Source organism: Zosterops lateralis, assembly GCF_965231275.1.
Source record: "Zosterops lateralis genome assembly, chromosome: 3".
Taxonomy (NCBI): domain Eukaryota; kingdom Metazoa; phylum Chordata; class Aves; order Passeriformes; family Zosteropidae; genus Zosterops; species Zosterops lateralis.
The window spans coordinates 83761410-83788160 of record NC_139764.1 but is presented as its reverse complement, the minus strand read 5'-3'; the positions used below and the strand labels follow the sequence as shown (position 1 = coordinate 83788160).

Sequence of the window (26751 nt, the reverse complement as noted above, 5' to 3'; positions counted from 1 at the left end):
GCATATTCTCTCCCTTCTTACTCACAGTATCCTTCCAACCTAATTTTCTAATGCATAAGAAACACTTGTTTAATGAGACCACATTATCTGCTTCAGGAATGCTGCAGTCAAGTGGGTTCAGGAACAAAAAGAAAATATACAATAATATATAGGAAAGAATGTTTCCATATTCTTTCTTTCACTGTAGTTTCAAAGCATTTGTAAGACAAGATTTTTCTGGGACATGTACAAGTTTGTGATGTCATATATATGTTTATGTGAAATGGAATGTTTGTATGCTATTAGAAGGCACTCCAGTGAGTCTGTTCCTGTTAAATACTTCAGGATCATGATACGTAGTTAACATGGCATTATCCCAGAGGTGGGGAATAGAGCTATGTGTGAAATATAAAATCCTGCAGATTTTGTTTTATTCTTTGCCTTTGTCATGTCTTTGAAAATCAGAATGTTCTGCATTAAAGATCGTCAGCAGGTGTCACGAGAGGAAATGTCATTCTGAAGCAGCTGAAATACACTCCTTGGAGTGCTGCAGCCCTGCTCCCACCTCTGAGGGGGGAGTTTCAGATCCTGGCACTGGTATCCTGTCAGTTTTGGGTAGGAGTGACACACAGCTTTGCAGAGTAGGAAGTTCATGCTGTGCAAAGAAGTGCTCCCCAGGTAACTCTCTTTAACCCGTGTGCACTTTATACAATTCTCAGCTGAATTATGAGGTGAGCCAAAACTTCTGCTCTGGCAGTGAGTACCTGTGTCATGAGCTGAGGGCTAGTGATAGCCACGTTTCTTTCAACTCTGCAAGGTCCTGTGTCATTCAGAAGTGCAATGCCAGCTCTTGCCTGTCCAGAGCTCTACCACAGCAAATTAGTGTAAGTTTGTATCAAAATAGATGGTATGCCAAGGAATTTTGTATTCTCTATAGGCTCAGATTTTACTTAAAATATAGTATAAAAGTGACTTGCACTTACAGATAAAATAGGACCTGGCAAAGGAACAAAGAAATACAATTTTTAATAGATGTAGGTTCTCAAAACTTACTGATGCTTGCTGTTTCTGCCAATTTTTGTGTAACACGCTGAACCTTATCATTGTAGCCAGGTAGGTTCAGTTATCTCTGTTGGGAGAGGCATTATGGGTTTACCAGCAGGAGAGTTGTCACTCTTTAAGCAGACAATGTCTGGGGAAGGGCAAAACAGTCCCCTATGATTGGAACTGGAACTGAATGTTTAGGAATAAATCCAGTTGTGCTGCTGCTCTTTTCCACAGAAAAGTTGCTCTGAAATCAGTTATAAAACAAGTTGCTTAATCTGTTCCTGTTACCAAGTTTTAAGTATTGCTGCTAAGAAAGTCTTAGGGAATGACTATTCCTACAAGCCACTGAAACACTTAGAAAGACATTAATTTTTTCAGTGAGCAGTTTTTTCTTAAACAAATGTATCATTTGCATTTTGACTTCTCTTCAAATCTATCCTTAAAAATTCTAATATATCAGCATTTTTTCTCTTTAAAAAAATCTGCAACAGCAAATATTAATATTAATTTTAGGCATGTTTCCATCATAACATCAGTTATCTGTGCTATTGTGGACCTAATCTTACTTTGCCCTAGAAAATTTTTATAAGGATTTGGAATGAACTTTCTGGCTGCTTAAACAACAGGGTCACTGTTAAACCCTGCATTTAGATGTGTGGTTTTAGTAATTATTTTGTTTTTGTTTGTGTGGGTGGTATGCAACATTTTAGAGTAATAGAAAATGCTGCTTAATAGAGATTCCTTTTGGAATGGTCTGTATGTATGGTACTGCTGCTTTAATTTCTAGGTTTAAACCTGACATTTTTTAGAATTAAAGGAACTGGGAGGAATCTGAATTGTAGAAGGGTTCAGAAATTAAACTGTGTCTACATCCACTTAGGTAGTAGGGAAAAGAAAAGGAAAGAATGTGAGCTAAATTGTCAAAATTATACTGAAATACAGAAACTGAATAAAATAGTAACACACAAATGTTTATCATCCATGGCTGTATAACATTTCAATCACAGCTTATACAGGAATTAGATCGGAACATGTCTTGTCTTTTGAGTTTTATTTTGTAATGGGGGTAAAGAGTTTTTCAAGGGGGGAAGAAAAATGTTGTTATAAGGAATTTTGCTAAGGTTATGTGGCTGAATTAAATAAGCTGTAATGACATTGTCACCTTAGGTTGGTTCTCCTGTTTTGCTGTAGTCAAGGTTTAGATGGAATGCATTTTGCTTGACTTATCTTTTGGCAGGAAAACTCAAGTGCAGGTGAATGCCTGCAGCCTCTTCCTGCAGGCTGAATGGATTGCAGCAATTTTGGTTCTGTCAGTTCAAGCCTGTATTTGAGCGTGTCTATCAAAAGTGGTGCTGGCAGACCAACTCTTCCACACAACTTACCCTGCATTAGGGAGGGAGGGGACTTTGAGTATGTATGGGTCTTCCATACTCAATATCCACTGTGCTGTGGGGTGTGGGGCTGGGGGAAATCTGGCACTGTGGAGACAGTAACAAAACAACTAGGTACAGTAGTTAAAGTTGGGAACAAAAATAATATTTTGATGCCATTGATCAGAAAATTGAAAAGTCAGTGTCTGCAGATTGGTGACCATTTAACTGAAAACATCTGGCTTTAGTTAGCAACTGGATAGCCGAGCAAATTACTTGAATTAAGGTTTGTTTAAGGTGACCTTTGGCTCTAAAAAAATTCTGTCCAGCAGATCTTTTATAGATACTATAAGTTAATATGTTACTTATTGCCCTTGTCATGAAGAAAAATACTCCACAAAATCTTCTTACACACAGAAGTCACTTCATCATCCTATGATGTCAGAGGAAATCCAGAAATCTGACAGTGGCTGCACTGTTAGATTTGCACTGATGTTCTCTCTTGATCGTCAGTAGATCCTCCTCAGTCAAGGCCAGTTATCAAAATGATCTATCTGAGGAGTTGTCAACTTTTTTTAGTAGATAAAGTAAATAAGATAAATGCACTGCAAAATTACTGAATCATGAAGGTGGATAGCAAAGATCTCAGCCACTGCACCTATGGAGTTGAAGGCCCAGCCTAGGTTTTCTAGAGTGAGTGTTCATTTTGTCTCTTTCCAGTTTCACTGTCATGATCGTCTTCCTCAGAGGACTCAAGAACAATCGAGTCATTCACAGGTGGAGGAAGGGAAAATGAAACATCAGTGGCAGCACAATACTTGACAATTTACAGTAGAACTTGGAATGCTGGTTACAAAAGCAATAAATAGCAGAGTGTTTCTTTACTGGCTCTTTCAGACCTGTGTGCTCGAAGGAGCTCCTGTCACGTGGTTGGGCAGAAATGCTCTTCTGTCTTCCAGTCTGCTGCAAAGTGGTGGGTGATGTTCTGTAAAACTCCCCTAGAGGCCCTTTAGATGTGGTCAAGCCCTTACTCTGGGATGCCAGTGGGAGGTACATGACAGCCTGCTCCCAACATGTGCTTTTGCATGGTGTTCTTCAGATGGATGCCAAGTTACTTCACTTTCACTTAGAATTGATTAGCTTGGGTCAAGGTTTGAATTGAAAGCTGTGGAGCAACAACAGCATGACATTGATTTAGCCCAAGTTAAATAAAAGAACAAACTTATTAGCTTCAGCATATTATTCTGCTGGTGTGACAACCTAATTTCTGCTTCAGTACTTTTTATATTTTTTTGTTACCTGGCTAGAAATATTAACAGAATATGCTCATGCCTGAAAGGAAAGGAACTTTGATGAGCTCTTACAAGTTTGATGCGTGTTTAAGGGAAGATATTCCTTTAGGCAGATATATGTCTTTTTTAGCAGAGGTACTAAACCTCTTAGTTTTTTCAGCAGTTATGAAAAATTTCACAATCGGTGCCATGTCAATCTGTAACACCTTCTTCGGAAGTGTGTAAATGTATGTATTTGTATATTTATGTATAGAAGTCTTTCTCTGGTAAATGGTCAAACATTTTCATTGAAAAGTTGTAATTTTTGCCAAAGAATCTGAAAAAGAGACCGAAAAGCATTCAGTCTCTTCACTGGGCAATATTCTTCTTTATTGAAGAAAAGACCTACTCATGGTGCAAGTGTTTTAATTAGCCCAGTTTTAGCTAAACGCTGCACTAAAGCCTATTCGAAGCAAGTATGTTTTTTCTAATGAGTTTAATTTTGGATGCAAAGCCAAAGACTACTTCAAGTTTTTTATCATCTCAGTAGAACTTTTTGTGGTCTGGAGGGCTGCTAGCAGAGCAAAGGAAAGCCTTGTTTCTTCCCCATGCATCTTTGTTCTTGTCCTTTATATGTGTAACATTTTACCATCAGTCAAACTCCAGTTCTTTGTCCATCACTTGAGTCAAGTGGTTAGGTCAGTTTTCCACACACTTCACAGTTCACCAGTCAATCCATAGCTCTCTGGTTTGGCTGGAAGGATATTGTGAGAGGCTTGGTTGGAAGCTGTGCTACAGTTACATTAAGCAATATCTGCTGCTGTCCCCTTATCTGCAGATCCAGAAACTGTACTGGTCAGGCAAGATTTGCCCTTGGTAAAGATATGCAGGTGATTCCCAGCCACCTTCTTGGCCTTCATGTGCTGGGGACTGCATTCTGGAAGGATTTGTTCCATAACCATCTCAGTATGTAGTTTCCCAGGTCCTGTTCTTGCCCTCCTTGTAGAGGTATGTGGCTTATCTAGTCACTGTTCATCTCCCACAATAGCCAGGACCTTTTAAAGCAGATCAGACAGGGCTGCAGTACAAAATGTCACATACAATACCTAATATTGTATCTAAGACTCCTGCATTTGTATTAGAGTATCTTCCCCACTGTAACTTGGCTTTGAGGTCTGGAGATTGTAATGCAGATCTTGTAGTTTCTCTGATTTTCTAATTTAAAATCCAACTTTAAGCATAGGGGTTTCATTACTTGAATTGCTCTTTTTGTTCTACAGAATTAAGCTTGGGACCATTCTCTGACTTTTCCTCTTTCCAAAAATGTGTTGTAAAACTTTTGGTTTAGAGGACAGTTGCTTTTTAGCCCAGGCATAAAGCTGAACAGTATGTTTAATGTTTGTAATTTGTTCTGTTAAAACTTGAATAATGGTAGAGTTGTGCGAGATCAAACAATCTTATGCTTTTCTAATGGTCCTAGGAATTTTTATAATCGCAGGCATATCATACACAGATTAAGATCTAGACCAGCTATTAGCAGGAAGATTATGAAGGGCTAAAATATGGTGGTCAATGTCTAAGTATCAGATGTGTAGTGTAACGTGCCTCAGCCGACAGTGGCAATAAAATCATTTGCAAGGGTAAAAACCTGCAGAGATTACAAAGGCAGTGCTATCCTGTGCAAAGTTTGAAAGTGTGTTATAACTTAATAATGTATTTTTACTATGAAAACGGAATGATGTCCAGTTTTACAGTTAGTTTCCTACTGCTTTGATACAATTAATGGATGCAAAAGTAAATAGACCAACTATTAGCACTTTATTCTTAAGCTGTCAGATGAGCCTTTGGGGCAGCCAGAAAGGCTTGATGTGTCTGGGGCTGGAAGGAATGAATTCCATCCTTAGGGATGAGCAATGGATGCTGGAGCTGGTGGTACTGTTCTTTTATGCAAAATGCCCTTTCTGACCTCAGAGCATTCTTCTGTTGCTCCTCTCTTCCCTTATTTTCAGCAAATATTTGCAGACACCTCTGCCATCTGAAGCTGTTAGGCTGGGCTACTTAGGCAGGACTTGGGCAGAGCTCATGGCTGGGGATAGCAGTGGGTAAAATGGGCATTGAGAATTGCCTGCTGGAGAAGCAGGGAGGGGTTATCACATAGGGGAGTGGGAGACAGCAACAGCTTTAACAACGCCATGAGGCACAAACAACGTTTCTAAATGTGTTTGGGAAAACAGTTCATTATTGTTTTCACAGACACATGCATGCCATGGGAATGACAGGAACACTTGAAACAAGTCAGAAAACAAGCCCCATATAACACAGTCTCATGTACAAATTCTGAGGTTGTAGCAAGCAGGAATTCTTCATCTGCTGATTTGTGTTATGACAACATCCCCTGCCTTGTTTAGTTTGTGCAGTCAGGTGAGGTGAGGTTAGTGTTCAGGACCCAGGTGTGCTATGTTCTGAAGTGATGCAAAGGCCTCAATGTCTACCCTGGCAGAAGAGGAGGTCATTCCTCAGGGAGTAATGCAGAAGTGGAGATGTGCTGTGGAAACATCAGGCATCTGGCGTTCTCCGTCTTTTGTTTCTTTTGCAAGAAACGTTTCTGGCTTTAGGAGAAAGCTGGGTATATGTTTCTTGGTCGATAGCAGATGATCGCTACTGAAATATATGAAGACTGGACACTGTCCTCCAAAAAAATAATCTCCTAAAAAGAGCATGTCTGTGAATAAAGCAGAGTTAGACAGTTGTACGTTCCTTCTGCTGATACAGTGCTACTGGAGACACTGAAAGCCACCAGTGGACAGGGATATTCTGTGGCTTTTGCTGCTGACTGACATGTGGGAGTGGGAAAGAGAGTGTTCAGTACCTTGGGTTTGATCCAGAATTACAGGGAAACAACTTGATTAGAAGTGTATTTTCATTATTACTAATAGATCCATATCCATTGTTAATTATGAAAGAGCTGTAAGCTCTCATTAGCTTTACTATTTCTATTTTATCCCTTCTAAGCTTCTCTTTGTTTGCTTTGTTTTCTCACATTTTAGTTTCTAAACTAAAGCAGGTTTTTTGTATTTTGAATGCCCTGCATTGTATTTTGGGAGTCCTGCAGTATGTAGATAGGCTGCAGAAAAACATCTGCTTGTACAGAAGAAGGCTATCCCTGCCACAGAAATAGTTTTATTGTTGTATCATTTGGATATGATTACAGTAGATTAAATACTTAAGTAAATTTTATTAGCTATAATTCTCTAATCATCTGGCTTTTGCAAACACAAGTTCTGCTTTTCCGTTTTATCTTGAACATGTAATTTGGAATACAAAATGTTATTTCCTGGGGGTTTTTGTTTGGCATATATTTTTCTTACATAAAATTATGTTTCCATGCATACATCTGTTATATATGAAAAGAATTAAATTATCCTATTAATTTGTAAAAAGTGGTAAGTTTTTTTCTCAAGAGCTGTTTGTGTTTTCAGTGTGCTAGAAGTAAATCTGCAGCTTGGGATGTTTTACATAAATTTAAAAAGCCACATTTCCTTTACACAATTGCTTAGTCTATGCAGTTGATTAAACTTGTTCAGTGCACCACTTCTGAATATAAATAATAACTGCAGCAGTAGTATTGATTACTTAGGTGCCTGAGCTTGTGTCTACTGTTGGCTTAAAAGCACTAAGAAACTTCTTTCCTATTCTATCCAGAGAGGAAGGGGCATTTCCCTCCCATCTTGTTTCCTGAGGATCGTTGGTTCTGGATTTCTAAAATCATTAACTCTTCCTAAAGACTGCAACTCCTTGTCATTGCAGCGACCGTGTAGGAACTAATGCAGTAATCGATGCTTGCTCTACACTGCAGAGATTTGTTTTGATGACAAGAGCTCTCGTTAGCCCTGTTTGGTGTCACTGCTGTTGAATGTTTGACACTGCAGAATAATTTGGCTTAGAATCAGGACGCAAGGACCTCATGACTTCTTTTATATCGTCTCCTTCACACTGAAGTGGATTTTTGCTGGCATTACGGTTTTGCTACAGTTGCAGGCTGGATTCAGCACCTACTAGATGCTAGTTGTGCTTTAAGCATTCTCTTGGTGAAGCTGCTATGTTTGCTGGGTTTCTTCAGTTTCTGCTCCATACGTTTCATTCAGGGACAGGTAAATAAAGAGCTATATAGTGCTGAGATTTTAATTATATTTTTGTATTTCATATTTTTAAACAAAATTATATCCTTCTATGAACAGATTTATCTAACTGTGCAGTTTTAGTGGAGATGTATCCTCGGAATGTTAGAATGTTAATTGTAGCATATATTCAGCTTAGAGAGGAAATAAGGAACATTTTGCTTTTAAGTCTATGTTTCAGTTATATTTATATTTTGAAAGCTCGTGTTAAATATAATTTGACAGTAGTGCTGCTATATGGAATGAGCTTTTAAATAAAAATCTGTATTTTGAAAGTGCACATCAAATTATAAATGTATTTCTGAAAAGTATTAATAATATTCCTATTGCATTATGACTTCTGCATTTTGAAAAAGTCAAGGATAAAGAATTTAGAAATTTACTTCAGGAAACAAATGAACATTCCTGTGTATTATTTATTTTTGGCAGAAGACAATTAACAAGTCCTCATTCTCTTGAATTATTCTATACATAGGAGCTTTAATAAGTTCAGAATGGAATATGATTCTATTACTTTTCTTTTTGCGTATTATTTAGGGGGAAAATCATAAAACTCATGTACATGGAATGAAAATATGTTTGTTTAGGATAAGATGCAGTTATGGTTATAATTATATATGGATTATAATAAATGTACAGTTCTGGTTATATTATACATTATTTCTGCATTATCATATTGATGCATTGCACTTTATGCTCAGGGAAGGACATCAGCTTTTCCCTTTTGTATTTGGAATTAAGTCCTCAGCTAAACACAGGAAGGATCACAGGAGGACATGAGAGGAAGGATTCACCACTGCAAGTTCCTTGAGGATTATGCAGTGTATTGAGATAACAAATACCTTTAAAATCTACATCTAAGTAGTTGATAACACTGTCTATAAAAATTGATTTTGAAAAGTAGTTTTTTCACTAGAAGAATTAATCCTAATGATGTATAATAGAATTACGTCATGAAAGAGGTTTTATCCTCTTGAAAATAATACTTTAGATACTATATTTTAAGACATATATGTTAGAAATGTATTTAATTTCAACAGAATTTAGAGGAGAATTAGGGTTTAATGAGGGCAGAATATTGAGGGATGTATTGGAGAAAATGTGATTTAATAGCAGTCAAAACAGAGATGGAACAGAAACAGCAGGAATATCAGGAAGACAAAATGCTGAGGTTGGGAGAGAGCAAAGTTCAGCCTTTGCTCTGCAGAGGGTTTAAAAGATGAGACTGGAGAACACCTTTGGCTAAGGTCAAGGTCTTGCACTCTCTCATGCTTACTAAGTTGTTCATACGTACATAAACAAGCAAAAACTCTGTTTCTTCTTCAAACTGTTCACTGTGTAGATGGCTGTAAACTGCATTCCCGAGGTCTCTTGCACATCTTGGCAAAAATAGATTAAGAAGGTGAAACAGGATTGGGATTGAGAAATACAGAGCAGTGACATCCTGATTTGTGGTGATTCAAGGCTGAGCTGTGGGCAATGGACAAACAGCAGCACGTCTCCAGCCTTTGGAATAACATGGACCTGGGAGATCTAAAAGATGCTTTAAAATCACACTCAGCCCCACACCCCCTGACTATAGAGATATAATGGACTATTAAACCAGCCTATCTATAGCTCTCTGTCCATTAGCTTTATATCATCTCTCCTCCATAATGACACTTCAACATCCTAAATGTTCCACTCTGAAAATTGAACTGTATACTGCAAAGAAAGAACCTGAGAGAATGAGCTGTCATCAAGGTCAGCTCTTATGTCAGGGTGTTGGTTAAGTGCAAGTTATGCCCAAAATACAAACCATGATGGACAATAAAACAAAACAAGGTCCCCAAAACTAGCAACAAAACCTTAAGTTCATCACCAGTTTGACCTTCGGAGGTATTTTTGTAGCAAAAGTAGGAAAGGCACTGTAGACTTGGTCTCTGGCCAACCCTGTAACTCCCAAAGGGCAAGGATAGTGGTTTTCCAACAGCAGCCAGGCTTGTATGCCATCCTCTCCTGTTTCCATTGAGATCAATTATATCCACCTCATCATCTGCACTGCTAGTTCTCAACTGGTAGATTTCTCCCTGTTTCTACACTTGTTTGTCCTGGTCTGAGTGTGGAGCCATTTCCTTGTCTACTCTGAGCCTGATCCTCTATTTCCAGTTTGTTTTTTTCTAGTTTGTCAGGATAGCTTTGAAATCTGGTTCTGGCCTCCTGTAAAAAGCCATTCCTTTGTCCTTGTGGTTAAGTTTCTTACAATGTTTCTGTTTTATTACATGGAACAGTAGTGTGCATGTTGACTACTAATTACTGTGCTCCAGACAAACACTACAGACCCTGCTTAATGAATACTTTGGGGGGCATTTGTTACCAATTTTAGCCAAATATGATTAGAATATATTTAAAATATTATTTTAAATAGGTTTTCACCTTATGCTAGACACTTTTTCTGGTGTGGCTCTTAACATGGCATGCTCATAAACAAAACTCTTGCTCAGGTGAATGTATTTGACATCTGCTGATAGAGCCAAATAGTAGCAGGTTCTTTACATAGTATTCTGGATTGGCAACTACTTGGTACTAGATACTAAGTAGTAGGGACTAAATAGTTGCAGAATTATCTCAGTTGTTTTTGCACACATCCCTGTTTGCATTATATTTTGTGTTTCTAATTATGTCTTGTGTGCTTCCTGGTACTTGATCGCTGTAAGTTACACACTCAAAGGGAACTTTCCATTGATTCTTGCAGAAGTGGAAATATTTATGATTTAGTTGGTCAGTCTTCGACTGCATTTCTCCTCTTCTGAATTGGCCTGGTTCTGCTTCTGATGTTGGTATTATTTCTTAAATGCTTCCATGACTGCTGGACTCCTTTTGCTATTGTGGCTGCTTCCTTGTTTTCTCTAAGGTTGCAATGTTTTGCTTTGGTTATTTGGCAATAGGAAAAATTTATTTTATTTTATTTTATTTGGTTTGGTTTGGTTTGGTTTGGTTTGGTTTGGTTTGGTTTTTTTTTTTTTTTGTAGGAAAGTTTTTGAATTTTCTTCTACTCGGCTTCATTCCCTTTTGGAAGATAATGAAATTTATTCATGTTTACATTCTTAACTATTTCCTTTCTACTAGTGGGAAGCAAAGCTCCAAAGATCCTTTGCTCACTGTTTTACTAGTGTCAGTGGTCTCTCAGAGTGCACTCCAAAGATTGTCCCTGCAGTATTCCAGTATTCCGCTCTGAACTAGAGAAACAAAACCTCTCATTATTTTCTAATGCTGCATAATTGAGGATACTCGTGAATGATATTTTAAACACCCAAACCAAACAAGCAGTAACAACAACAAAAACACAAAAAAAAGACCAAATCAACAAAAACTAAACAAACAAACAAAAAACTCTCACAAGGCTTAATCTTCCAAATTTGCTCTTCCAGAATATGACCCCATCATGGTACTGCTGAAGTGCTTTTGTCTTTAATTAGAGAATTTCATCTGCCGTATTTCCTTCTACAGTCCTAAAACTCAGAACAACAAAGAGCCTTTTTTTTTCCCATTCTCAGACTTTGTTTTTCATTAGATTATTGATTATCTCCTGAAGTTTTCATGAAGATGAAATTATGAATAACAAGATTATGAAATATAACATTGTTATTTCTTGAGTATCTTGTGCAGGTTTCGATGATGGACTCTTTGTGTATATGTTGGACAACAGAAAGGCTCACTGTCTTTCTCCCTTTCCCTGGTCCTGTGGATAATGAGAAGCTTTGCTTTCATTTGCTGTTGTTTTTATCAGCATATCTATAAACACTGTGTGTTTGCTTCTGTATCTGAGCAGAAAGGCCTTTCTTCTTTCCACACAGTGGTAGAAAATGTGTGTTCAAATAAGTTTCTCTGGGCATTGACTGTTTTGGTACCATATTTGCAGAGTGTGCTACCAGGGCACTGATGCTTTACTGGGTGTTGTGTCCATGGGACTTCTAATGTGTAGGCTGCTTCTTTACAGGCTTACAGCCACTTTATTTTTTGTCTTTTCATCCTTGTTAAAATTTCTAGATACTGGCAGTATAGAAACAGCCTAGGGTTTATTTTCAGCTTTTATTTTCAATGATAATTTGTTAATAAATCAGTTTTTAACAAATACTAAAACAAAAAACTTAAGATTTTGAAAACTCCCAGAGGGAAAAAACCAAAGAAGACCAAAATGGAAATATTACCCTTTTTTGCAATCAATGCCTACTCAATTGGTTTAATATGCACAGGAGATAGGGAAAAAAACCCTAAACCAACCCACAGGAAAAACAGTTGTGTTATGCTGAAGAACAGCATGGTGTATTTGAAGTGCTAGGAATTCTTTCAGAACAGCAGAAAAAATATTAAGAACTTGTCAAGCATATCCAAAATTATGAGACTATGTGACTTTTTGAGATAACTTGCTATATATATTTTTCAAATTTCATTATACGTTGAACAAAAATATTATCAAGAAATCATATCAAAACTGGAAGTGTTAATTATATGAAACAGGAACTCAATGAAACTGTTGACACAAGTCAGTGTCAATATTGAATTGGAATTAAATAAAAAGAATAAATTTATTCAGAGAAACTCTAAATTTCCAGAAGGACACCTTCTTCCATCCATCTACAAAATTACATTCTGTTCAAGATAGCAATCCCAGTAAGCAAAATCAGAGACAACAATTAGACAGCAATTTTTTCCTTTAATCCTTGAATGCCACAGTATCAAAATCAAAATCTTTGCCTGTTGATTTTAAGTTCCTGGTGCTAATTATTTTTCTGGTATCCTCAAGAAAATTTTTAATGAACCTTGTAAACTTTCAGATTAATGCAAGTTCATGCATCTTGCCTAATATTTTATATCTGTAGGTTTGTCACACTTTGTCATGACCCTACAGAATATGCTTTTGAGGGCCATCCCACTGTGAATCATACATAATCTTGGACTCACATGCTTGCAGTAAGACTTCCACATCCTCAGAATAGCAGTTTAGATGATCTCTGAGACAAAAATAAGAATCTAGCTGGAAAGACGTTGATGAACTTGTGAAGACTCTGGGTGTTTGAGTGAAGTTACTAAAGATTCTTGGCTCAGAGAGTTAATGAGAAAAGTCCCTAGAGATTTAGGAAACTTAGAACAGCTTCCTTGTTATGTCACTTGTGTCCATGTTGAAAATTTTAGAAACATTTAAAAATCCTCAGTTTGTTAACTATATAGGTTGTGATTTTTGGCTTTAAGCTTCCATTGGCAAGATTAGTAGCTCTTTCTTTCAGGAATTTATGAAGCCTTAAAACAATACTGAAATAATTAAGGTAGGAAGTCCATTTTGTGAAACACAGAATTAGGCCCAGCTGTTTTTGTGTTGGAAGGTCTTTTGCAAGTCTGTCTTTTGAGCAACCTTCATTCATCAATGAACACAAGTGAAATATTTCATTATAAAAAAGTGTATACTTAACGTAGTTAAAAGTAAATCACAATCTATGTTATAAAAATATCTGGATAAGAAACTCATATTTTAAACAGACCACAGAAGAGGTCTTTAAGCCCAGATTTAAAGAAAAAAAAGAATACATTGAAAGACCTTTTCATAATCAGCAACTGAAAAATGATTCCTTTACAAATTAAAAAGTAATTATGAATTTGCAAACTCTTGTAAAGGAAGAAATTTGTCATGGTAACTACAGTGAAGTCAAATCGATTTTCCTTTTCACTAGATTTTAGCTTAGTATTAGTGCCCTTAATTATCTAAATAATATTTCATAAGTTCACTGCTTCCTTGTGTAATTATTTCTGTATTTCTTGTTTGCAAATATCAATCAGCATCACCTTGTTCACAGTGTAATTACCATTTAAAAATATTTTTAAACTAAGGGGGTTGTTTCAAATTAAAAAAAAAGTGTTCATTTTTTATGAGAGAAATAACCATTTATTTCCAGTTTTTATTAGCCCAGGTTGTCAGTTATCTGTATCTGAAAGCCTAGTGCTTGATAAAGTTGTGTAGACTCTTTTCCAATTTTTTTTTTATTACTCAGAAATTTAATTAAGATATAGAAAATTAGTTTTATATCTCATCATTAAATGAAAATACCTAAATAAATTCTGAATTGAGGAAGCAATTTAAGAGGCTAGTTCTAGTTTTGGAGCTATGTGCCATCTGTATCTGAAATAGGAGTATTATGTATATAAATTGTCACTTCCGAAGTACTAGTCTTTATTTTAACTTTGGAGTCTTAGAGTATGTTAATATTCAGTGCTTAGGACATCTGCTAGCAGGAAACAAAATAATGTATTTTCACTACAAAAGATAACCTAAATTTCAGAGCATTGTGATGCATTCTTCCCACAAACTGCATGAGCCAGCCTGTCCTAGAACTGTGTAGATGGTAAAACACAGATCTTGCTTGTCCTGCAAGGGTTTACGCTCTTAACTGCAGACATCTGAAGTGGGATGGTTTGAGATTAAGAGATAATGAACATTTTTGTGAAGCTTTCTGTAAAAATAGGCAGTAGGTAGCTTTTGAATTCTCCGCATGCCACATGAATGTGAGGGCTGTTTGCTAAGCCAGGGCACTCCCATATTCTCTTTCTGTGGTAAGTTAGCAGCATGAACTAGAATGATTTAAGCGTATGTTGTTTATACACTGAATTATTTTTCAATAAAATGATAGAATGTTTTTTCCTGTAGAAGTACTTTCCTGCTTAACAATAAGATGTACCACATCTGTTACAGCAGCTCAGCAGAGTAATTGTCCAAACATCCAGGGATCTGGTTAGGAAAGCTAAAGCTCTGATAGAACTAAATTTGGCTGGGGACATCATGGGCAACAAGGAAAGTGGCTATAGGTGTGTCAGTAATAAAAAGAAGACTAGAGAAAATGTGAGCTCTCTCCAGAAGAAAAGAGGAGGCCTGATTACCTTGAATATGGAGAATGTTGAGGTACTAAATTACTTTTTCCTTCAGTCTTCGCTGAGAATTGCTCCAGCCACACTGCCCAGGCTGCCACAAGCAAACACAGGAACTGGGAGGTAAAGAAAGTGCCCACTGTAGCAGATCAAGTTTGAGATCATCTAAGAAACATGGAGGTGAACAAGTCCATGGAGCCTGATGAGATGTGTCTGCCAGTCCTTATGAAAGTTGTAGATGAAATGGTTAAACCACTGTCTGTCATATTTGTGAAGTTGTGGCAGTCTGGTGAGGCTCCCACTGCCTGGAAAAGTGGAAATATGGCCCATTTTTAAAATGAGAAAAAGGGAGATGTTGGGAACTACAGGCCAATCAGTCTTACCTTTGTGCCCAGCAAGATCAAAGAGCAGATCATCCTGGAAACTGTGCTAAAGAAACTGGAAAATAAGGAGGTGATTTGTGACAGCCAACAGGGCTTCACTAAAGGCAAGTAATGCATGACCAATTTAGTTGCCTTCTACAGTGAGATTACAGCATAAAGGAAGAGTGACATCAGTACCTGTACTTGTGCAAGGAATTTGATACTGTCCCATATATGGCATCCTTGCCTCTAAACTGGAAAGACATGGATTTGGTCAACAGACCCCAAGTACAGACTGAGTGGAGACTGGATTGAGAGCAGCCCTGAGGAGAAGGACTTAAGAGGTATTGGTGGATAAAAAGCTCAACATGAGGTGCCAGCTTGTAGCCCAGAAAACCAAATACATCCTGGGCTGCATCAAAAGCAGCATGGCCAGCAGGATGAGGAAGGTGATTCTGTCCCTCTACTCCACTGTGGTGAGATATTACATGGAATGCTGCATCCAGATCTGGGGTCCTAACATATGAAAGGCATGGACCTCCTGGAGTGACTCCAGAGAAAGCTATGGAGATGGTCAGATGATGGAAGCATCTCTCCTGTGAAGACAGGCTGAGAGAGTTGTGGTTGTTCATCCTGAAGAAGAGGAGGCTCTGGTGAGACCTTCTAGTAGCCCTTCAGTATCTAAAGGAGGACTACAACAAACCTGCAGAAGGACTTTTTACAAGTGATTATAGTGATAGGGACAAAGGAGAGTGGCTTCAAACTGAAAAAGTTTATCTTATTTAGATAAGATCATGACATTGAATGTGGTGAGGTGCTGGAACAGGTTGCCCAGAGAGGTTGCAGATGCCCCATCCCTGGCCATGTTCAAAGACAGTTTGGATGCTTCTTGTCTTAAGTAAGTCCTGCAAATCCAGTGCATATGGATTTGAGCAAATCACTGAAGCACATTCTTTGCTGAATATCAGTAGTCTCTGAATACCATCTGGATGGATTTGGGAAAACATCTTGGAGTACTTTGTCCCCAGTACTCAAGGCTCTTTGGAAATCAGCATGACTGTTCATACACAATAACAGACCCTCTCATATTTTGTCCTTGTTTTGGCTTTGCGAGAGGGACAAGGCTGTTTTTCCTGAACTCAGCTTTTCAGGATCTTACTTAAAATCACAGTACCCCAGCATTTTGGTATGGATAGTGCTGCAGAAGACATCATTTTTGAGGAAATGGCTTTTTGGTGGTATGAGTTAGCTTTGCCTTTATTTTGAATGCACACATATTTAAAATATAAAAACAATGAGAATTTATTAATAGTCTTACTCCCCATCTTGAACTTTGATGGAAGGCTGCAAGAGACATTTGAAAAAAACTCAACACATTTGTGTCTTCTAAGTTTTTATTGTATCTATGTGCATCCAGGAGTAAAGTAATTGAGCGGCAGCGTGGTAATAGGAAAAACATTTCCTTACTGTTAGGATGCAACTTTTGAATTATTCCCATAGAAAATAAGGTTTTACAAATATATACTCTGTTTTACTCAGTTGGTCTTAAGGAAATCATACATTAAAACTGCAAATGCATTTTTAATAATGCATTTTAGAAATACAACAGTAATGTACAAAAATAATGATACAGCATATGTGTATTTTCATGGGCGCTTATTAAATAATAAGTTGTCCATGTTTTAAAAGAATGGTTTAAAAGGTATTTAAAAGCAGTTTAAGCCTATAAAGCTATTATTTGCTCCTTATGAAAGTAGTTTTTTCCTCTCTATAATGTCTTAAAATTTTCTTATTTTGCTAGTTATGTTTAATGAGTTTTACCAATGGAGAGTGTTCTCTGTGTATAGGGATTTTTGTTTTAAGTTTTGGTGGGTGATTTCTGGAGAAAAAACTGAAGTTTTGAAGCTATGCTCTAAGTAAGTTTTTGCATGTTATTTACCTATTCCCAGATCTCCATAATGCTGGTGCAGTGAAGTTATTTTGTGCAGTTAACAAAGAGTGAGTTCTGGAGTATGGCGGTGCAAGAATGGCATAAATAGACATTAGGCAAAGAAGCAGCAATGGCATAGGATGACCAAGGAGAAATTATTTTCAAAGATATAACAGAGTAATGAACTGCAGATGTCCCTAATATCAGTGTCGCTGGCATAAAATTATTTTTAATGCCCATTTGGGGAGTTTTCTCCCTTCTGTCTTAACTTTTATGTTCTATTTGATGAGTGTTTACGAACAGATTAACTGGCATTTTCCATTTTCCATCTTTTTTTATCGTTTTAAATTCCTCCAGACATTTGTGTGCCAGTGGTCTGTATCATATTGATTTTTTATGGAAATTTTAAAATTAAGTCATTTTTAAAGAATGTACTTTTCTCTCCCCAATTCATGTATTTTTGTAGCTTTTAAAGTATTCACCAAATGGTAGATTTACCATTTTCAGTGACTTTCAGTCAAGCTGTTTGATTTGATAGCTACCTTTAGAGCTTCTGAGCATATCATTCATGTTCCAGCTCAGCAGAGCTGCATTTGCAGTGCAGTTCCCGCTCCCAGCTTTTGAGAGAATTGGTGAGGGTGAGAGAACTGGTGTCATGTAGCAAATCATGAGACAGACAGAAGGGGGGAAAGGGACAGACACATAAAGTTTTAGATGGGAGAAGGAGGGTGCGGGAATGTAGCTTAGCATCAAAGGATTTGATGTTAAACAGGGATTAAAATACAGAACCTTAAGAATGGACACCAAAGCCAGAAGCAGAAGCAGACAGATGGATGACAGAAAAACATGGAGAGGGAAGAAAAGGCAGCAAAGGGTAGGTAGATGGTGAGAACAGGAAAATCAGCAGATGAGACACGACAGAAGATGTATGAGAGAATCTTGCTACAGCAGGGACTTGGTGGAGAAGGATGCTAGGTGCATGAATTAAATGGCCATGGATCTGCAGTAACTAGGAGGAAGGCCAGCAAGGAAACTAGAAGCAAGAAGCGAAATCTGGGAAGGAAGACAGGAAAAGAAAGCAGGGGATAATGTTTTTGAGGACTTGGATAAATTCATCTGCATGCAGGATGTGACATTTATTCCCTCCTGAACATTTCTCTACTGCTGAGCAAGTAACTCTGTAACAAGAAGACAAAGTGTGTTGTGTTTGGCCTGTGGCAGGCCAGCCCACACAGGAGATAGTTGATTTTTGGTGCTACTGTTGAGTCCATTATTGAAACTTGGAGAGGTCTGTACCATAGACTTGACCTTACTCCAGCACTGCAGGTGTCAGTGTAGTTTGTGGGTTTGTTGTTGTTGTTGTTGTAATTTTGAAGTTTATAAAGGCACAAGGAAGGATCCTAAAAATAAAACTGAAAGATATTTAATGTGATTTAATGTGTTTTCCAAACCTGCAGAACTGCAGTAGCTAATGAAACCACAAACAGCCTCATGTGGTTATGCATGTGATAGTAGTATGCTGTTTAAAAATAAACTTGGGCATCTGATCATGTAGATGGTAAGCTATTAAAGATTTTATGAGTTATAGAGAATGTTGCCACTTGTATTTCATAATTGGCATCTAAGTATTTGTAGAGAAAGAACAAAAAACAAATCTCTTCATGTAAAGGTATCTTCTCCCTTGCACACTTTAGGCTTCTATTAGATCACTCCTTTTACTAGAACACAGGCATCTAAGTGTTACAGAGATCTGTTTTATAAAGTAAGATATTGAAGATATATTGCCAGAAGTGCCCTCCTTTTCGTGATAGGCTGATGACTTCCAGACTACTGTAATTCATGGTCTTTTTCTTGATGTACATAGCATTTAAATTTGTCACAAGTGAAAGAAAGTATTGCAGTCTTGTACCTGCTATAGGTACTATTAGCTGTATTTGTGTGGCTGTTCTCTCTGGTACTCTGTACCAACTCCTGTCCCTCTGTAGATACTTGTTGTCACAGCATTGATCTTTGCAGATTCTAGGGCGTGGCTGACTGTTCTGTCCTTAACTATAGCTAAGTGCCTATTTTGTGGAGTATTTGCTCTCGTGTCGTCCTTAGCTGTAGTCCTGTGTGTTTATTATGGAGATGGTGGGGAGGAGGAGGGCTGTGAACGTGATACTTTGGGGTCCATTCTTGGACTGAGCAAAGGTAAAATAGACAGTGTGCACAACCAATTCTAAGGTTCAATTCATGAAAAAGCAGAAGTCCAAATAAATTTATTTTATATTAATGCACTGTATTTTTTTCAAATTGAGATATTGATTTGAATCATAGTAAAGATTTTGTATTTGCTTCATCAAATGATTGCACTTTAAAATTCATGCATGCAGAAGTAATCATTCATACATCTTTCTCTGTTTGAGAGATTACACATTTCTTTTTATTCATATTCTTCCAGGTGACTTGGATTATTACTGGCTGGATCCTGCCACGTGGCACAGCAGGGAGACGTCCCCTATTAGTTCGGTAAGAAACAGAAGAATAGGGATTTATAAGTATGAGTTAAAATGTTTGCTAATTATTTCAGTTCAGCAAAGATATTTGAATAAAAAAAAATATTCTACACAATCATATGAAAATTTGTTTTAGACTACCAAGGAAATAGAAATCAGAAAAAAAGTTTTATCTAAATGAGTATTTGTAAAAATGCCTGAATTTTAACTTTACTTTATTTCCTTTATAGACATGGCACTTAATTACACAATGAACCGAAAAAAACTAGTTGTGAGTGTGATGGTGTTCTGGGAAAGATTAGTGATTTTTTTTAAAGACTTGGAGTTGGAAAGTATAGTTTTGATTTTATTATATAATGAACTCTCATATGGTAGACCTGCATAACATGTATTATTCCAAAGAACAGAATTTCTGAATGCACTTTTCAGTCATGTCAGTTAAAAGTAAATATTGAATTTGATTACCTAATATGTGTTTGAAATGTTTAATTGTATTGAAGTTTGAGATGGATTATAATTCTATCTGTAGACTTAATGCTGAGATTTTCTTACAAGAGGCATAAATATTTAATATAGCCAGGGTCCAACAGAAATAATCAAAGAAAACTCAGGTGCAATATCTAAGACATCTGAAGGATGTTTGTGACATGATGATACAGTAATTTCATTGGTTTATACATGTGCATCTAAATACTGGAGGATGGTCACACTTCTTTAATTCCACTGCTTGTTTTTTGACAGCATCCCGTAACGTGGCAGCCTTCCAAGGAGGGAGATCGCTTAATTGGGCGTGTTATTCTTAACAAGAGAACAACCATGCCTAAAGAATCAGGTGCATTACTGGGGCTAAAAGTAAGTATTAAATGATTTATGTGCTAAAGGAAAGGAAGTTCCACTGACCTTAGACATAAAGGTATATAACACATTAAATCAGAGGACTCTCCAATCATATGGTCTTTTGACAAAAAATGCATTCCTCTCTTTTACTAAATTTTGAAAGTTATACGGACAAATTATGACTATAAATACATTTACTCCTTCTATACATTTTTCAGTTGTCCATGACAAAGGGGCTGACCTGTTATGATTAAAAAGCATTTGTTTATTCAGCTTCCTATCTGTAAGATACATACTGCACATGGCAATGCACTAATGGAATCCTGCCTTTTCTAGCTCTGCTGTTTGCAATTTAGTCAAGTAACTCATCTTATACTCCACATACATAAATGTCATCTGGATGCAAAAGCTTACAAGGTCAATGTTTAAAAGCCGCACAGCCATTTGAAAACAGAAATTCTGTAGAAAGAAACCAAATATGTACACAAAAAATGACAAACAATCCTCTTAAATCACAATAGAGGTTATATTAAATGTAATACCAGTTAATCTAGCACTCAAACTTGAGATATTAGCAACACTGTCCAATTGATTTAAATCCCTAATTTACATTTTTAGCAGACTTTTAGGTTCATGTGTTTAAATTGCCAGAACACTTAAAAGAGAGTGCTCTTTCTGAAGCTAGTGGGACATACAGTGTACCAGTTCAGGCATTTCTCTCTCTGTGTATATTTTTGAATATATGAAGCAACAAAGATGGCTGATAGAATTTACTTTGGGTGTCCTTCCCTCTCCACTGAGAACAACAGAAAGAATGCAATATCTGAAATATTCCCACCTTGATGTGAGATAGTGTGGCATGGTAATACAAAAAATGAGAAAACCGCTTCACTCTACTAAATATTTAGTTGTATATAGCACAAAGCTGATCTTCACTGCCAGCAAACGATTCTATTTGAATATGTGCAAAAAAAGTTGGTCCTAGTAGGAAATGTAGATTGTAGAGTTGTAGAGTTTCTCTTTGATTTTTCAAATTTCAGTTGTATGTAATATGAACTAAGGCTGTCACTGATAAATTTTACGCACTCTCATGTGACAATATTGTTGGCAGATAGGATTCTTGATCTCTTTTTGGTACAAAAGCTTCTGCTACGTATTGTGGTTGCAGCATGGAGAACTAATACCTAATGAACCATCATTCTACTGTTTCACTTTATTATAAAACCCTTCTGGGATAGTCCTGACAAAAAAAACCCCACAAAACCCAAACTCCTCACCTGACTGGAGAGAGTAAGATAGTTAAAGAGATAGCAAGTTAACAAGACTACCTTTTCTTTGTATTTTATTTAAAATCTGGCCTCTTGAGGGTACTTAGTTTTATTCTGATGTTCTTGATCTCTGTATCCTGTAGTCATCTTTAGAAACAGATCTTTTCAGTTTCAGTTTCTCTTCTGTTCAACAAAAGCCAGAAGTTGCTGGTTTGTCCTGTCATGTTCTTGGGTGAGAGTGCCTATGTTTTTAGCAATATCAACATTCTTGTGAACTCATTGCCCATATTTAATACTAGTGTATTTGCTAAGTTTTCAATTGACGTACCAACTGCATTTTGGGATTTCATACACTTGAAATGTTGTGCACTTGCAATTTAAATTTGAGTACGACAGACGATTATTTGTAGAAAGTGCATTTGCCTGGTTCTTTATCAAGAAGTGTTCTTTCTGCAATTAACGTAGGTAGTTAACAAACTGCATAAGATTGACTAGTCAAACACAGTAAAAATAGTATCAGTTTTATTCATTCTGTGTCAGCTTTACTTCTTTTTGTCTTTAAGCCTCTCTAAAATGGAACTTGACAATAGGTTTGCCTATGAACATTTCAGGCGTAATTTTAAAAATAATGTGAAAACTGCTTAGTCTATATATTTGTGCTTTATGTGACATCTGGTCTGTAGCTTGGAGACTCACAAATTTGTGATTAACTAGGTTGTTGGAGGAAAAATGACAGAATTAGGACGACTCGGTGCCTTCATTACCAAAGTGAAGAAAGGTAGCTTGGCTGATGTGGTGGGGCATCTCAGAGCAGGTAAATCAATCAGTTGCATATAAAATATACTGTTTTTTATTAATGGCCTATTGAATGCAACCTTTAATTTATACTAGCATTTGTCATGTGTTATGGTAATCTTTTTTAAATACAGAACAATACTGTGATGTTATTATGAAATGACATGATTGCCTACATTTCTTATTTATTATGAACACCAATTGCTTGGATGTATGAGCAAAGCAAAAGACACTCCTGAGGAATGCTGTTAACAGGACTGAGTGACATTGGTAAATTTTTGTTTGCTAGCTCAGAAGTTGCTTATTAGACTCCACAGAAGCAATGCAAACATTTTTTTTTAAAACTGATTATGGCAAACAAAATTTACATCACTGAAGGATGACACACTACAAATACAGTGGATTTTATTAGCATTCCTTTTGGTGTTAACTGTTACAAATGAAAATGGAAAACAAGCCAAAAAAATGATCCTAAAATATTTCATTTGTATTCGATGTATATACTGCACTTACAAATAAATGGCTCTGCTAATGGCACTTTTCAAGCTTCCAAATGAAGTGAGAATTATGCACAGCATTTGGTTTTCCAAGTTCCTTCTTAATGGTTTTATTTTTACTACAGCTCTAAGCAACTACTTTCCAAGTGTTTTCTTAGCAAACCAAAGCACCTATGTAGTGCCTTAAGAATCCAGAAGCTCCAATGCCAATGTGTATGGCTTTAGGTATAAAGAACTAGAAAGGAGATGAGTTTCTAACAATATTTTACTTTTTGTTCATTTTTAATTTTTTCCTTTTTTAATAAATCAATATACATGGGCTTGATTGCACCAGCTATTATAGTTGTTTATAGGTTTTAAATGCAGATTATAATTACAGAAAATAAATTTTTCTCCACTAATCTTAAACCATTTGGGCTGAAATCCTAATTTTCTATTTCTGGTCTAGGGTGGTTTTTTTTTTTCTTTTTTTTTTTTTTTTTAATTAAAGCTATTTTTAATTTCTAAAAGTAGTTTTAGAGCCAAAATTATTTCCCAGAAAAAATACATTGTTTTGCACGTTTCCAATGAGTGAAAGTCTGTTTGTCCTATTGCACGGGACTAGAGGACACAAAAAAGGCATGGATGAGTCCTTGCAGTTAGTAAAAAACATCCAAAATTTGGGTAGTTGATAAAACTTTGAGTAATTGTACAAACTTCATAAATTTTAATAATTGCAAGTATGAGGTCTTGCATGAGGAACAGAACGTCCTTGTGCAAGAGTAAGCACTTGGGAGCCAACCAGCTGAAAAGCACCTTGGCAGGAAAGTGTCTGAAGGTTTCAGTACAGCTCTTTCATGATTTTAAGTGATTTTTATGTTACTTGAAAATATAAATTTCATTCTCTGTAAAAGAATATGAAAGTGAGGTAAACTTCTCTTTAAATTCAAGGGGATGAAGTTCTAGAATGGAATGGTAAACCCTTGCCTGGAGCTACAAATGAAGAAGTTTACAACATTATTTTAGAATCAAAATCAGAACCTCAAGTTGAAATCATTGTTTCAAGGCCTATTGGGTAAGGCTAAAGACTTGCTTCTTAAGCACAGTTATTACTTCTGTTAATAGGAATCTTAAAGGGATTATGTGTGAGTTAATTATTTTTTATTGCTTAATAATGGGATACAGTTCTCCTTTTGTTATTGACAGTCTATATAGTCTGTTTTCTTCACTACCATTTACAGTCTTGTGCCTTTGCAGTGATGTATAAGCATAAATGTTGTTTTCTGTGTGGTCAAAGTACTACAAAGGCTTTTGCCAAGTGGCAAAGGAAAATTGGTGGATTAGGTACGCCTGTGCATGACAAACTTCTGGTTTTCAGGCTTTCAGCCTGCTAGGTCAGAATAACTTATAAAGGTCTTCGTGAATGGAGGGAAGCATTGCAGGATTCTAATAAGCCAATATTAGCAGGATTTTAAACAGGCATTCTTTCAAGAGCTAAAAAAGGAAACACAAAGCATATAATTGACAAAATTGTATTTACCCTTAAATGATTGTTATCGAAGTCAAACATGGAAGCAAAATTAAAAATTAGCATTAATGTGTTATGTTTATAGTCTCTATTTTTTTTAAATATGAACTCAGGTTCAGAGTTTTGTGACAATTCTTCTATTCTCAATTTCCCCAATAAGCCTTAGAAGGAAAATAAAATCTGTTCAAATTGATAAAATTAAGGAGATTGGCCCTGCATTAGTGATAGTAGTTTTAGATATCAGGAATACTTAGAGCTAGGTCTAAAAAAATTGAATATGAATCATTTATTGTAAATTCACATTTACCTTGTGAAACAGTCATATGATTTACAATAAGAAGTGATTCTTTTGCATTTGCTATTTTCATCTTAATTATAATTTTTGCTTGTCTCAAATATATGTTTTCAGTTTTAGAAACAAAAAACTATTCATTTTCTTTCTGACTAAAATATTCTTTTTACATTTTGATTATTGATTTTGTCTGTGCTTTGCGAGTGTACCTATATTTGCAAATAAATTTTGCTTTTTTAGTGGCAATCTCTGTTAAAAGTATTTAAATAAAATTGACATTAATAGGTAATTCCACTTATCAGTTTGACCTTCTAATGGAAAATGAAAGTCAGATGCAATAATAGTGGTTCATAAATGCTAAAATTACCATCCAGCTCAAGACTGTGGAGGAGTAGAAGCTTTATTTTGCATTTTTTGTGTCAGATAAATTAGGAGATATTCTTAAGATAAAATTGAGTTATACATCTTTGTTATTAAAAATAACATGCCTTAAGGAGATTTTTGGAAGTCTAGATTTTATATTTAAATCAGCAATGTTGATACCAGACTTGACTTGAATTCTCCATCTCGTTGAAGAAAACATGAAAATGGATTTGCACAACTGTACAACTGATGTAAAAGGAAACTGCTAGATTAGCATTTTAAACAATAGAATTTAGATATATTGATTGCTGTCAATATTGCAAATGTTGTGTGCCCTCAAATTTCTAAGATAGCTTCAGTATTAAACCAAATATATTCTTTTAGTTTACAATTTGATAAATCTATTGGTTTGGAAAAATTAAGTGCAAAGTGACTGTATTCCATTGCCACATTCCTGAAGAAAAACTAAAAAATACCACCCTTTCTTTGAAGTTTGATTGAAATCAAATGTTCCTGAATCTGAACAGTGGATTTTTCACTAGAATAGTGCACCCACACATAGTACCAATAAAATGTAAAGTTTTTCTTTGGATAACCCAAGCATATATTTTCAATATGTAGCCAAAAATAGAGCACATCAGATTTTTTTTTTTTTTTTTTTTTTTTTTTTTTTTTTTTTTTTTTTTTTTTTTTGAGATAAATGGAGTCTTGCATGGAGGTTTTTGCATAATACAACATTTTTCTTGTAGCGTTATGTCTCATATGATTTATTTTTTTTTTCTTTTCCTTGACAGTCACGTTGTTTTTGGGGTTTTTATGAGAACAAATAAATATCCGTAGAGCACAGAACTATAAAATTTAAAGACTGATCCCTTCTATCCTGCAGTAATGAGTCAAAGTCCAGTTGTTTTTTGACAGATTAGGATTTACGTGCCTGTCATCTGAAAATAACCAAAAATTCCAGACTTTGTACAACAGAGAAAATCCTAACAGTAGTTATCAAAAGAAAGAGCATGCTGCACAGGATTTTCTTTTTCCCTTTTTCTTTTTTCTTAATAATTATGATCTATGTAAATTGTGTTGCATAATGGAAAATGGTTTCCTTGTATTAACAGATCACTTTGATTTTGTCCCTAGCTCCGCTTTGTCTTGTTTTCCAAGCTGTGTGATGGTTTCAGATTCATGACAGGGGATTTTATTTTGGCCCATCCAAGACATCTAGTATGTCAAAGTTTGGTGCATACTTTTAGGTGCTGACTAAGCAAAATTGAAGTTGCTTGATACAGCATAAGTGATAATCCATTACAGCTAAAATTCCTGTGAGGGAATAAGTTCCCGAAAGGCCTGAAAATGGTATTTCATCTACATAATTTAAGGGTTTTCATCTCCCAATATAAATAATGCAAATAATGTACCAGCACTTTTAATGGTCTTGATATAAAAATTCCTAGCATATTAGGTCTAAAAAGCCCAGATATGACAGTTTGCCTTAAGTGAATAATGGAAGGACTGTAAGTCCACAAATTAGACTGCCCACAAATTAGACTGCCAGTTACAAAATTGTGGTCTAAACAATTTGTTCAGTCTTGTAAATTTGGATTTCTGTATCTGCCAGCAAATGTAATTTTAAGTAATGGATAATTGTAGAATGTTTATTAGAGAA

At 36.0% G+C, this 26751-nt stretch overlaps 1 protein-coding gene across 6 annotated transcripts in view; it reads left to right on the top strand.

Annotated features, from left to right (window-relative positions):
* Window positions 1-7766: 7766 nt before the first annotated feature.
* LOC310907646 (regulating synaptic membrane exocytosis protein 1-like) overlaps window positions 7767-26751 on the top strand; it is a gene marked incomplete at its 5' end in the record, with an annotated part of 133611 nt that continues 114626 nt past the window's right edge. For 5 of the 6 annotated variants that reach the window (XM_083858041.1, XM_083858036.1, XM_083858040.1 and 2 more), the window contains 5 exons: window positions 7767-7818; window positions 19475-19542; window positions 20271-20381; window positions 22349-22448; window positions 23857-23980. In XM_083858041.1, the coding sequence (XP_083714167.1) occupies window positions 7767-7818; window positions 19475-19542; window positions 20271-20381; window positions 22349-22448; window positions 23857-23980 (455 nt within the window). The remainder of the gene's footprint in view (window positions 7819-19474; window positions 19543-20270; window positions 20382-22348; window positions 22449-23856; window positions 23981-26751) is intronic. The other variant, XM_083858037.1, reaches the window with a different exon arrangement.